At 35.1% G+C, this 12,601-nt stretch overlaps 3 protein-coding genes across 3 annotated transcripts; 1 reads left to right on the plus strand and 2 right to left on the minus strand.

Moving 5' to 3' along the window:
- Nucleotides 1-3,636: 3,636 nt before the first annotated feature.
- On the minus strand, nt 3,637-5,036 carry PHYBLDRAFT_75576 (hypothetical protein). The gene is made up of 5 exons (XM_018443076.1): nt 4,656-5,036; nt 4,486-4,561; nt 4,120-4,381; nt 3,820-4,051; nt 3,637-3,762 (listed from the first exon to the last, which is right to left on the minus strand). The coding sequence occupies exons 1-5, from the start codon at nt 4,882-4,884 to the stop codon at nt 3,731-3,733; spliced, it is 831 nt and encodes a 276-aa protein (XP_018297644.1). The 5' UTR covers nt 4,885-5,036; the 3' UTR covers nt 3,637-3,730.
- Nucleotides 5,037-8,180: 3,144 nt separating this feature from the next.
- On the plus strand, nt 8,181-8,411 carry PHYBLDRAFT_104193 (C2H2-type zinc finger transcription factor; the record flags this gene model as incomplete). Its single annotated transcript, XM_018427823.1, has 1 exon — nt 8,181-8,411. A coding segment is annotated over one exon (231 nt), but the record flags the coding sequence as incomplete, so codon positions are not given.
- Nucleotides 8,412-9,350: 939 nt separating this feature from the next.
- On the minus strand, nt 9,351-11,853 carry PHYBLDRAFT_179164 (hypothetical protein). Its single transcript, XM_018438110.1, has 7 exons — nt 11,713-11,853; nt 11,474-11,638; nt 11,257-11,380; nt 10,836-11,149; nt 10,553-10,746; nt 9,943-10,496; nt 9,351-9,864 (listed from the first exon to the last, which is right to left on the minus strand). Exons 1-7 carry the CDS (start codon nt 11,825-11,827, stop codon nt 9,534-9,536), a joined length of 1,797 nt encoding a protein of 598 aa, XP_018297646.1. The 5' UTR covers nt 11,828-11,853; the 3' UTR covers nt 9,351-9,533.
- Nucleotides 11,854-12,601: the final 748 nt, after the last annotated feature.

Genomic DNA, 12,601 nt, shown 5'->3' on the forward strand with positions numbered 1-12,601 from the left:
TTTTTTATCCTGGCTATTTTTAAGACAGTATAGACACCAAAAACCAATCGCGTTTTTCTTTTCCCTTGTAGTCTAAATTATCAAATATATGCTCTACCAAAAGACTATGCGTATTCTAAAGCCTGTTATAAGTGTATATACTGTATTTATTGTATTTTATTGTATCTTATATGATTATGTATATCTATAGACATGTATGGCGCTTTTACGCATATTATTTACTATATGTATTTCAATACACGCGCCAATATTCTGCTAGTTATTGTTAAGCAGCGACTGTGCTGCATCCGACCCAACTATAATTAACAGAAAATAAAAAAAAGAGTTTGTAAAGCAACTCTAGCTTTATAGATCTTTACAATAACTTTCTATATTCCTGTGACCTAAACTTACCTGTAGAGGCAAATCCAGAGATTGCCGCACTAAGAGTTACTTCACCAAGTCTAGATGCAAGTCCTGATAGTCGAGATGGCTCCTGGACTTCTGTTGTAGAGTTATATGCGGGTACTTGATTACCATCAAAGCTTCCTTTATAGTCAGGTTGCTGCTGTTGCTGCTGTTGCTGTAATAATTGCTGCTGTAATTGTTGTATCTGTTGCTGTTGCAGCTGTTGAAACTGCTGTTGTTGTTGCTGAATAGATAATGGGTATGAGCCAGTATTCATATAAATTGATGTAGATCCATTAGAAGAAAAGAGTGATCCAGGGATCTGAGGGGTCATTGGTGGAGTAATCATAGAACTTGGTCTTGAACTAGAGGTTAAACTGCTTGACAAAGGTAATTAAAATAGCAATTTATGATGAAAGCATACACTCTATAAGACTTATTTTGATTATATCCATATACGTTACCTTTCCGGCTTTACTCTATTACGAGGAAATATACCACTATTTCTACCAAGAGATCCCTGAGACCAGTCAGTATTTACTAAAAAGAAAAATTAGATTTGCATGCAAGAATATTTATGACAGAACATGGACCATCTTTAGGGTTTATAGTATGAGTAAAAAAAAAGAACTTACTATGATCCGTAACTTGTATAATATCTCCTTTCTTGAACGTGAGGTGGATTGGCTTTGTTGCCACAAAGTCATATACGGCTACTACTCTACCTAGCGGTACTTTTGGTACAGGTCGGCTATATACAGGTGGAGGAGAGCTAGATGAGGTTTGGGGGCTTTGAACAAAGCTTTGCGTTTTGGTTTGAAGTGGAGATTGTACAGTATTTTGGATTGGCGATTGGACTGTGGGTTGGTAAAAATAAGGCGAAGGAATGTCGATACTAGGTGTATTAGTCGCTTGATTGCCGAGTTGAGCTACAGGTTGAGCTACAGGTTGAGCTGTATTTTGAGTAGAAGGCTGTACAGGTAATTGGGATGTAGACTGTATATGAGATTGTAAAGGAGATGGAGAAGCAGATTGTGTATTAGATTGTAGAGGAGATTGAGATGCAGACTGAACAGTAGACTGCGCAGGAGATTGTGGTAAAGGCTGAACAGTAGACTGTGCAGGAGATTGTGGTAAAGGCTGAACAGTAGACTGTGCAAGAGGCTTGGATACAGGAAGCACATTATACTGTGTAGGAGACTTTGTTACGAGCTGTGTGGTAGATTGTACAGGAGATTGGGTTGCAGGCTGTACACTAGGTGAAGATGGTAGTGTATTATCTGCTTTTTCTACCAGCTGTTTTGTATGCTGCTCTACCGGTTCATCTTTTGTGTGTGGAACATGCTTAATTATAGGCTCAACGATCGGTTGTGGAGGAAGAGACTTATCAAATTGGGCATATAGCATGGCAATTATATCATCAAAAGTCTTTTTATCGATGCATTGACGTTGTTGCAGTAGGCCAAGGTTGCTGATTGTTGACACAAGTAAATGTTTGTTCACGATAAGGTCACTTTCACTCATACTGATGAAAATAAATGGGAGATTTAGTAAATGTGATTCCTTGAAAAAAGAATCAAAGAGGGCGAGTTCAACACTTTTTGGTTGATTTTATAGTGTCCAACGTATGTCTGATTAATGAGCTGGGTACAAAAGAAAACTTAACGAACTGATGGTTTTTAATTGTCTTAACGGTTTAGGCTGACTTGACTTTATTATTGATTTATATATATGTGGGAGTATCGGGGCCTCATGCCTGAACACTTTTTAGCAATGAAGAGGCGTACAGTGGGAGTACAAGATATCACGACGACTTTCTTTTGCTAAACAAAGAATACTCAAGAGAAAAACAGATACGATGAGTCATGCTTAATGGTTCTCTACACGCTCTTGTAGCTAAGAAGAACCTCAACAAAAAAGCGACAATAGTGAAGTAAGTATTATTTAACAATATATCTTTTTTTTTGTATAGGTTTCTACTGAAGTATACAGTATGCAAAAATTTTGTAATATTACATATATAGTATAAGCTGATAAAGGCTCTTTTATACGTTCGAATGTAAAGTTGTAACAAAATTTATATGGCTGTTCTTAAGTTTGCGTGCTTTACTTCACATTTACTCTGGATTCAATATGTTTGTACTTTGGTTGGGTGATACAGTTATTGCGGTACAAATTATCTGACATTTAAACTCATGTACCTAACGTTTGAACCCTAAATGATACTCTCCTTTATTTTCAAAAGACATATCAATTATCAGCCAAGTGAACAAGTAATTGTCTCTGGTTATTAAGCTATAATAGACGATTCAAGACTATCCATTTGAGCCATATATAAAATAGAAAAATAATAATAATAATAATAATAAATAAATAAAAAATAAAACCATCGCCAACTGAAATTTAAAGATACTATTTAAGTACCTAAGGCGCCGTACAATATTTTATACTTCCGAACAATTTGTACCATGAGTACCGACCATTGAGAGATGATCCATTACGCTGATCACTATCCAACATTGGTTGTACGAGTACGATATACTGGTATCAGAAGATTTTCTTTTAGGAATCCCAAAGATGTGGTATAAGCAAATACACGAATAACAATTTGCTGGTATGACAGGAAATGTATAGCTTATTTTTCTGTTTCCTGCAAACCCAAGCATATGTAGTAAAACAAAATCATGGATATGCTATATCAAATTGAAAATTGAAAAAAAAACACACACACAAAGAGATAAGCACCGTAATTGTTATCATTAAAATTGTACGGTTCCGATAGTTTAGCCAGTATAAAACAAGACAAAAATAGAAGTGATGTTTAGAGAAGATTGTATTCCAAAAAGAAAAGAAAAACTGATTTAGTGTTTCTCTTCCTTTTTTTCTCAACTGACGTATGAGGGTACACTGCATAAAGTAGTACTAAAAATACGTTGATGGTGTATCAAACTCCTTGTCATACTTCCGCAGCATCAGTAAGAAGAAGATGGAAATTAATAATGTGCTGATCTACCAAATTAAAGCATAGTCTGTGTGCGAATAAGTAGAGAGAGAGAGAGAAAGAGAGAGTAAGAATAAGAGATAGAAAGAAAAAAAGAACAATTCAAATATAACCTATTTTGGCCTGTAAAACACCCTAAAAGTAAATAAAAAGAAACAATGACTGATCGGTCGCTTGCTTGCTTGATTAGGATATTTTAATGGACGAATTGAGAAAGTGGATGACATTAATATCAGCTCCAATAACATAAACAGTAAAATGATATGTATTTGTATATATGTATAACATATTGAAGGTTATGTGAACTAAAGTAATAGCAATTATTATACTTGGAACTATTGTTTAAAACAATCCATACGTTGCTCCACCTGTTACTAAATAGAGGGTGAGTAGAGTATTAAAAACATTATTGACCAGTACAATAAACTTACAATTACCCACGAGGCCTGATACTGCTGCATTCACAACAGTTCCAAGGATCTTTGATTTAGTAGAAGATGTTGTGGGATCTGGTACTTGTGAATATATAGGATTTGTAGCACCACTGTTACTACTATTCAAGATCTCGGCTATTTTTTGCTGTACCATCTGTTGCTGTTCTTCAAATTGATTTTGTTGTTGAACTTGGGTAATTTGATTTATGCTGTTCATTGTACTGATGTACTATAGTATATAAAGACTGTTATTAACTCCATTGAAGCAATGATCTATGGAACCTATCATGTATTTACACTGGGCATAAGAGCAAGGTTTTGTTGGGCCATCTTCTGGATCTCATTCATGTATTGAATTCGATCAAACTGATTTTGTGTTCCAGACAAATTTTCCACGCCACTAAGCGGAGAGCTGTACATATCAGGATTAAAATAGAACTGTGTACCATGACCAGTGCCAAAGTTTGGAAACATGGGCAGCGTTGTAGGGGCTGGTACTGCGGCAGGTCTTGGAGGCGTTTCTGGAGCTGGATTACTGGTGTTATGAGGTACAAATGTACTTCAAACGTGCAAATGAAAATAATAATAATAAAAAAACTAAAATCGTTAGACTCTGGACGCCAAAAGACTTTGATGCACAAGGTTTATAAAGATTATACCTACCCCATGGGCTCGACGTAGTTTTTAGGGAATATTCCATTTACACTGTTGGCAGTGCCACACCACTCATAAGGATTGACTAAAGAAGTTTATATATAAAAATGGAGAACATCAAGCAAAAATAGCGCGTTTATACCAGAAAAAATAAGCATGTGAAAGCATCGTAAGTTTACCATGCTTTGTTACTTGAATAAGGTCCCCCTTTCTAAAAGATATCTCTAGTGGAGACTGTGCAGTATAATCATATAATGCTCGTGCTATACCAATAGGTATATCTATAGCTAATTCACGTAAAACACTCGCTGGTGGAGACGGAGGACATGGTGGGGGAGGCGATTCTGGCAATTCTGTGGGATATGGTGAATATTGTGAGTATGTCGAATAAGAGTAACGGTTATCCATTAATAAAAATTTCTTTTTTGATTGTTTTTTGTATCAATATTATATATTATTGTTGTTGAAAAAAAAAAGCTTTGAGTCTGTGGTATATCAGAAGAAAGGAAATTCAATAAGCACTTTGAGGTAATGAATTAATTAAATATTAAGATCTGTAGTAGCAAGTGATAATAAGAAGAATAAGAAGAGTACGATAGAACATAGTATTTTAGGTTATATCTATCCAAAGGATGGTTTTCTCAAAAACAAACATAAGTTTGATATCCGCACACACACGTTTCGTGCGTGAGCGAGAAAGTGAGAAATAAACGAATCAAATAATATGTCTCTATTCCACAATACTATGTATTCATTAAATTCCAATTGGTTTATTAATGGATATAAGAGGCATGTGCATGCCACAAATACCTTTGTACCTCTTGTAAGCCATTTTAAGACGAGGGCTTTTATTGGATATGTCATCAGTTGAAGTATTCCTAAGGTGCGTGTGTATATGTGTGTTTATTATTTATTGTAGTAATAAGCACAATGATTTTTATCTGGCTATTTTAATATTTTATTTGTGATATACTGCTCCTCAGAATATTCTTGATTTACCATCAAAGGCTTGCCTGTCAAATACTACACGAAAAGAAAAAAAAGGGTGATTTCAAGGGCGATTATAGGGGTCTCTATTCGTTTATGGAAATTAATAAGTCTCCGTTTTATTGCGGATGTAACACTGAGTATTAATGTTATGATTTATAAACCCAGGCGCGTACACTATATTTAGCCAATAGAATATCATATTTTAGCTTATTAATATCACCTTATTAACGAATGGAAATCGTAGAGTTCTGGATTATTTTACATTTAAGCCAATAGCTCTTCTTAAAGTCGTTAATCTATACCTTTTTTTTTTTAAGGTACCTCTACCCACCTTTGCATATGTTTAACAAATGCATGATGTTTTATAGTGAAATATTTTTATTTGTGCTTTTATTACGAAGTAAAATAGCAGGATAGCAATAAAAAAATATATATGAAGAAGACTTGTTACTTTATTTTTTATTGATAAATTCAGTTAAAGTTTAATTAAAATATACGTCTTTATAAGCTACTGGGTATCGCTTTGCCTAAAAATCAGACAAAATGTGTGTTTAATCATCACAGGAACTGTAGTTATATATATTTTATTTATTAAACGTGTGTATGTAAGTTTAGCTTGTAAGATTTTGAGACAATGTATTGTACTTTGAAGGTATTTTAATAAGTCTCTGACCCAATATTGTTATCTTTCAAAAGTCGTGAAATATGTACCAGTTATTTAATATTATATAGAACCTCCAAATCTTATTAACAATAATAATAGAGAAAATATAAAGAGAAATAAGTTGCAGAATAAAAAAAAATACTATTAACAGATAGGAGTGTTTGTGTTAAAGGCAAAGATGTGGTATACACACCTTAGTTGAGTGAAATGTAGACTCCACAACCAAACTCTGGTTCATTTTTTTTAATGAATCTGGAAAGCTAATGATCTCCGGGGCTGTTACAGACCAGGAATTTGAATGACAAGAGATTTTAGTAGTAAAATATATAAGCATATTATTCTATCTCTTTAATAAATAAAAACTTTCACAGTATCTACTTTTCCCAATATTGAGATACCAACATATAAGAAGAAATCCTAAATACCTAGAGATACATGTTCAGGTTAAGGATGTATGACCATGGCTTGTCTAACTTTCTATTCGATTTCTTTTTTTTTAATCAAGCAAAAGCAGTTCACCATTTATTACGCGTTCAAGATAGTGTTTTGCCTACACAAAGTTTAATCAGAAAATATGGCACGATATATTAGATTTTTCTTTTCTTTTGGGATATCATAGTGTAGTGCAATATCTGTTAAAGTGTAAAGTCAAAATACAAGGCTTATGAACTTTGTAGCAACTATTTGAGTACAAGGTGTAATATAGACATAGTCTGCCTATCAGCCGTGATATGCATCTAATTTACTAGAAGAAAAGAGAGGCAGAGAAAGATATATAAAATATTGGAAATATATGTTAAAAATTTATAATATTTTATTTGAGAATAAAAGGAATTGTTTGTATATATTTTTATTTAGGTGTCAAAATGATCAAAATCTTGTTGTAATAGTGAACAGACCTTGCAAATGACTTTCTGGTAATAGTATATTAATAGTCTGCTTAAAAATGCTTCAACTCTTTATTATGCTGGTAGGATTGCATAATGTATTAATTAAATATTACCCATTTTTGCTTAATTAGCTGTATATATATATTAAAAGAGCCTTTTTTTTTTTACATTGATAGTGAAACATTTAATTGATTACTGTGAATTATAATTAGTAATATACTATTATTTTGTGTGCTTTTGTTTATTTTATTTTTTTGTGCTGATATGAGTCAAGGAAAAAAGAAACCTCCAGACTTCCGTCTGTTGCTATGTTTAACTCACCGATTTGCGTATAGAGCTTGCTCATCATTTTGGTACAGATGTATAAAATAATGATAATATTTTTCTATATTGATGCCTTCCTTTGAGTTCCAGGGGTTTAATGAATAATAATAAAGTTTTACCTTTGTCTCAAGGAGTACCAGAATTAAGAAGAAAAGAAAAGGCGGGTGGGTCGTCCTGGCCTGACAAGGCCAAGGGCGTGCTTAAGCCCCAATCTACCGAAAAAAACACAGATGGTTCAAAAGGTAAAGATAAAGATAACAAAATTCTTCAATTATTCTTACTCACTAATTGGCACCTTAATTGATGTTTGATATGCCATTATTCTAGATGAAGATAGACAAGTTCCTGACAATGGGCAAGATTGCCCCAGAAGCCCTGTTCACCTCCACGATTTTTCTTTATACCGTCATCCATTTAGCAGCAATCCTTGTCAGTCTGATTTTGATGCTGCACATCAGCTTCTTACAGCTGAACTAAAAAAAGAAGATGAAGACCCTTGTGCTGGGGAGTATTGGTTGGATATTCACTTGAGACAATACTCTTTTCCATCGGATGTGCATTCCAATACACCTGTAAACCACGAGATGCAAGAATCCTCTGTTCAAAGCCAAGATTTATGCTCTAAGGAGAATACCCATATTTCACTTCTTTCTGAATCATCGAAGAGCCATACAATATCGCCAATCCCTTTTGAAATTTTTCGATCTCTTCAGGAATTCAAAAAGGCACTATTTGATTTTCTCCATTTCGAACTGTTTACCCAAGAAAGAAGAAAAGAATTGGTGGAGCACTATAAGAATATCTGTAAGCCCAAGAACAAGAATAGTAGTGTCATATGCCCAAACCCCAATTGCTTCAAGAGGCTAGGCCGATGGTATCAATTAGATGTGCATCTCAAGAGCCACTTCGGCATAGGGCACTTCTCCTGTTCATACGAAGACTGCAAGAAGATATTCGCAAGCCAAGAAATTATGAAGCGACATTTAAAAAGTGTACACGAAAAAAAACTATACCAGTGCGATGGCTGTTATAAGAGCTATAACCGAAAAGATGAGTTGACACGACATTCAAAACGCCACAATAATCTGTAATAAGAGAAGATTACGTGCTATCAAAATTATGCTTCCTTTCCCTAATTTTCAATCCTAAATACTTGTGTTATTTTTACATCTCTGTAAATGTATTCCTACCATATAAGCTTAACAAAAATAAATAAATAACTAATATGTATTATGTGCTTAAGTCAGTGCACTTGTTGAAACTTAATGGAACTATATTGGAGAGGTTCAACCATGCAATTCAAGTTGGAAGTACCTTGTGATTAAGAGAATATGTTCCGGAAGGGTTTCTGTGTGAGACGGAAAGAATGCGAAAATAAAGTAAAGAAAGAAAACATTAAACTAACTGAATTGATATGTGCTACTAAAGCACAAAATAACACTGAGGATGAGTACACTCTTAAGTGTCTTACATGTAACACTTACAAGATACCATGAAATAAAATAAAACCCAGGGTTACTAGATAAAACGCATAGCTTAGGTCTTTTATTATATCCGTTTCTATGACTACATACATTTAAACTAAAACAAAGAGTATCATTCAGCTCTCTTGCTTAAAGGTTTAAATTACAACTCTAAAAGTATTTAACCAAAATTGAGGGGATGTGGCATTAACTTAAGAACTCTCTTTTATAGAAAAGTGAATTTAGCATATTACACAAGTTCTTAGGGAACTGCTCATGTCATTTTTTTTAAGAAAAAAAAACACGCACACGTCCATACTCACACCAATCAAGTTGATAAGTATAGTTCTTATTTTGTATACATTTTTTGATACCTTTGTATTGTACAACAGACCCTTTTCTTTTTTTCTCTCTCTCTTTTTTAAAAGAGAATAACCTTTTGTACTCTCTGTGTCAAGTACACGTAGCTTAATCATAAACTGCTTCTTATATATAGATAAATTTCATTGATTGTCATCATCAGATTTTGTAAAGATCTAAGTTGGGTTGAGCGTATCAATGATATGTAGTTTTGATTTTATTTATAAAAGAGAAATGAAACACATGAAGTCAATATAAGCTGTGTGTTTGTAAGTGTGTGTGTGTGTGTGTGTGTTTGTGTTTGTAAGTGTGTGCGTGTGCGTGTGTGTATGTGCGTGTGCGTGTGTGTAGACATGTCAGCTTGATTTATTGTTGCTCATTATCTCTTCGTTGCCGCTTTGAGTCAGCTTGTCCATCGGCTTCTTCTTCTGCCTTGCGATTACCAGCAGCAACTGATGGGTCTACAGGGTATGGGTAGACTCCACCGGGTGGCGGTGGCTGCGCTGTGTTTGGGTGGTTGTACATTCCAGGTAATTGGTTAGCAAAAAGGTTTGGATTCTTGACGTTTTCTTGTCCGGCTGGCCATCCTCCATTAAAACCTTGTTCTTCATAGTAATATTGTTGCTGATCGGGTTGTCCTGCATATTGATCTGTTGGCATTGGTTCTCCAGTTGGTACTTGAGGTCCATATGCTTCTCTATATATTACGCACGATAAGAATGATAATAAATACCATGTCACCCATTATAAGTTACATATATATATATATACTTACGATGTGAATCCCTTGCTTCGATGAATAGCAGCAATCTGATCATCAATAGATTTGTGTTGTGTTGCGCGTTGTGTTGCTAAGCTGATGCTTGCAGAATGACCATCCCAGACCACTTTTTGTTTCTTCTTTGCCTCTTCCTCTGCTGCGACAATCTTCTTTCCGATCTCTGTTTCTTCTGCACCGAAAATATCCGAGCGGTATCCAGAGAAATTTCTGAGAATCTTGGCTACATCAGTACCCTCCTGAAGCAAGTTACTGTCCTTTGTTTTAGCCTCCATAGCCAGCTTTTGTTCTTTCCACTTGGGATCCAGTAATTCGATGCGCACGTGCTCGTCCATCTCAGATATAGGAATTGCTTCCCCACAACGAGGACACAGCTGTGTGGCTTCATTACCCTTGGCAGGTCCGGATCCCAGGATTCTAGGTTTGTAGTCTGTACGGATCTTAATTCCAGTATTTGAAGCAGGTACTCTGACATTTTGAATATAGGGTCTTTGTGGCGGAGCCTCATCATCATCATCATCGTCATCCTCTTCCATATCAACATCATCAATCTAACGAGCAGACATAGGCTGTGAGTTTGCACCATCCAATCATCGCAATTACGTACATCCATTTCCATGTCACCCGTCTTGTCTTCTTGAATTGGTTCAGGCATTGCAGCCAGTCTCTTTTGTGCAAGTGACATGTTTTCGAGTTCTGACAGGCTCATTGGGGGTGGCAGGTCTGCCTGCTCATCAGAGTCTGTGAATTCAACGGTCTCAACAATAACAAAATCGTGCCAGTCGATACTAGCATAAGCAACTTGAAGAAGAAGAAGAAGAAATATATGTTTAGAATCAATAAAAATAAAAAAAAAAAAAAAAAAAACATAGCCCATGACCCAAATATACCTCTTTCGCGTTCGTCTTCGTCCTCCTTCTTTTTCTTCTCTGCCTCCATCCATGCAACCCATTCAACTCTCTCTTTAACTCTATCCAAAATTCTGTATTTGTTCTCTGTGTTTTGCTTCAATTTGTCTTTTAGGTCTTTTGGAGGAACGAGAACCTTTGTGTATTGCTTCACAAGATCAGTGAAGTAAGGAAATAAACTGTGGGAAGGTCGAAGGAAATCGAATTGGTAGTTGCGAGATTCACGTTGTGCGAGTTGACTGATGAACTGTCGACCGTTGCGTGCCGCAAATTGTGCCGTTAATTTCATGATATCTCTATAGTACAAATTTACAAATTTACAAATTTATATACATGTATATATATATATATATTTATGCTTATGATCAGATCAGATCAGATCCCATTTATACTAACTACTTACAAATCCTGTGCTGACATTGCTGGCATAGGAGCAGAGAACTCAAAGGGTTCTGGTTCTTTGGGTGCAGGTCTAATTTCTGGCTCCTCTTCCATCTCTTCTTCCTTCATGTTTTCTACCTGAGGTGCTACACAATAAAAGATCAGGCACTGGATCCTAATGCTGTTTTCTCGATTCTGTTTGTTTGTTTTTCTGTAATGTGTGTGTATATATATCTTACTTTTGCCTTCTCTGGCTTCTTTCATCTTAAATTGGTAGTAAGCATGGTAAGGATCTGTTGGACTAAAGAAGCTGAAACGAGAATCATGCATTTCTTTGTCTCTGATGCGGTCAATTAGCTCAGGCCCTTTGTTTGCTAGAATGAAGGCTGCCTTGTCGACAAACTCTGAAATAATGTGAGCATGATTTGTACATTGGTGTTTCTTTTTTCTTTTTTTTTTTCTTTTTCTTTTTACACACTTCTGATGTCAGGTGGCGGATAGATGATGCCCACGACTGGACGGCTAGCTTCTTCTGTGCCATTTGTTACTTGATCGGCTCCTAAAGAGGGTGATTCTGCAGTTGATGTAGCCATTTTCCCTATTCTCGATTGAATTGCAGAATCGCGCTCGACTTTTGCTGACTTATTCTTTGCTCACTAGAATGCGCGCAATCTTTGTGTATTCTATTTCTAAAGTCACACCTGTCGTCACCTATAACAGAAGACAAGCGGTAGTTCAACCAACACCATTTGTTTTTTTTTTGTTTTTTTTTTTTGTACTTTAAATTCAAAAATTTGGTGTGGACAGACTTGAAAAAGTTCAAAAAAACAAATAAAGGTTCAGGTTTAGTTCAAATACATATTAGATAAAATGAAGTGCTCATAATACTATAATTTCCATCAGGTAAAAATATATTTTTTTCTCTCTCTCTCTCAAGTCTTGCATACTGTAGTATATCTCTACCACCAAAAACACAATCTTCTTTTTTTTTTTTGAACTTTTCAAGTCTGGTCAAACCAACTTTTACTATCTGACTTTTAAACAACAGTTTAGTGGTAGGAATATCAATATTTCCATGGATATTGGTTTGCAGCTGGTCAGAAAAGTACTGACTATGATGAATGTCTTTATCAATATTTGAGCAATCGATTTTAAACAGCATTTAAGTAGTGAATAGTAATGTACCTTACCAAGTCACTTGGAGATATACCTTTATTTTATTTTTTGGTCATTCTACTATTATCACTATATTTCATTACTGTGTACGAGTGTGAAATACATTTTGGTGTGGCCTTGTTGTGACCAAACATTTGATTGTACCAAGAGAAAGAAATGCCTATAAGAAATCTGATTAAAGCAACAACGAC

The sequence above is a fragment of the Phycomyces blakesleeanus genome (genome assembly GCF_001638985.1).
Source record: "Phycomyces blakesleeanus NRRL 1555(-) unplaced genomic scaffold PHYBLscaffold_2, whole genome shotgun sequence".
NCBI lineage: Eukaryota > Fungi > Mucoromycota > Mucoromycetes > Mucorales > Phycomycetaceae > Phycomyces > Phycomyces blakesleeanus.

Coding starts and splice junctions, on each gene's coding strand:
- PHYBLDRAFT_75576 (XM_018443076.1), bottom strand. CDS start 4,884: ATGGATAACCGTTACTCTTATTCGACATACTCACAATATTCACCATAT. Junction 4,562..4,655: donor TATTCAAGTAACAAAGCATG/GTAAACTTACGA, acceptor AAACTTCTTTAG/TCAATCCTTATGAGTGGTGT. Junction 4,382..4,485: donor AACTACGTCGAGCCCATGGG/GTAGGTATAATC, acceptor GCACGTTTGAAG/TACATTTGTACCTCATAACA.
- PHYBLDRAFT_179164 (XM_018438110.1), bottom strand. CDS start 11,827: ATGGCTACATCAACTGCAGAATCACCCTCTTTAGGAGCCGATCAAGTA. Junction 11,381..11,473: donor AGAAGCCAGAGAAGGCAAAA/GTAAGATATATA, acceptor TTTATTGTGTAG/CACCTCAGGTAGAAAACATG. Junction 11,150..11,256: donor GCAATGTCAGCACAGGATTT/GTAAGTAGTTAG, acceptor TTTGTACTATAG/AGATATCATGAAATTAACGG.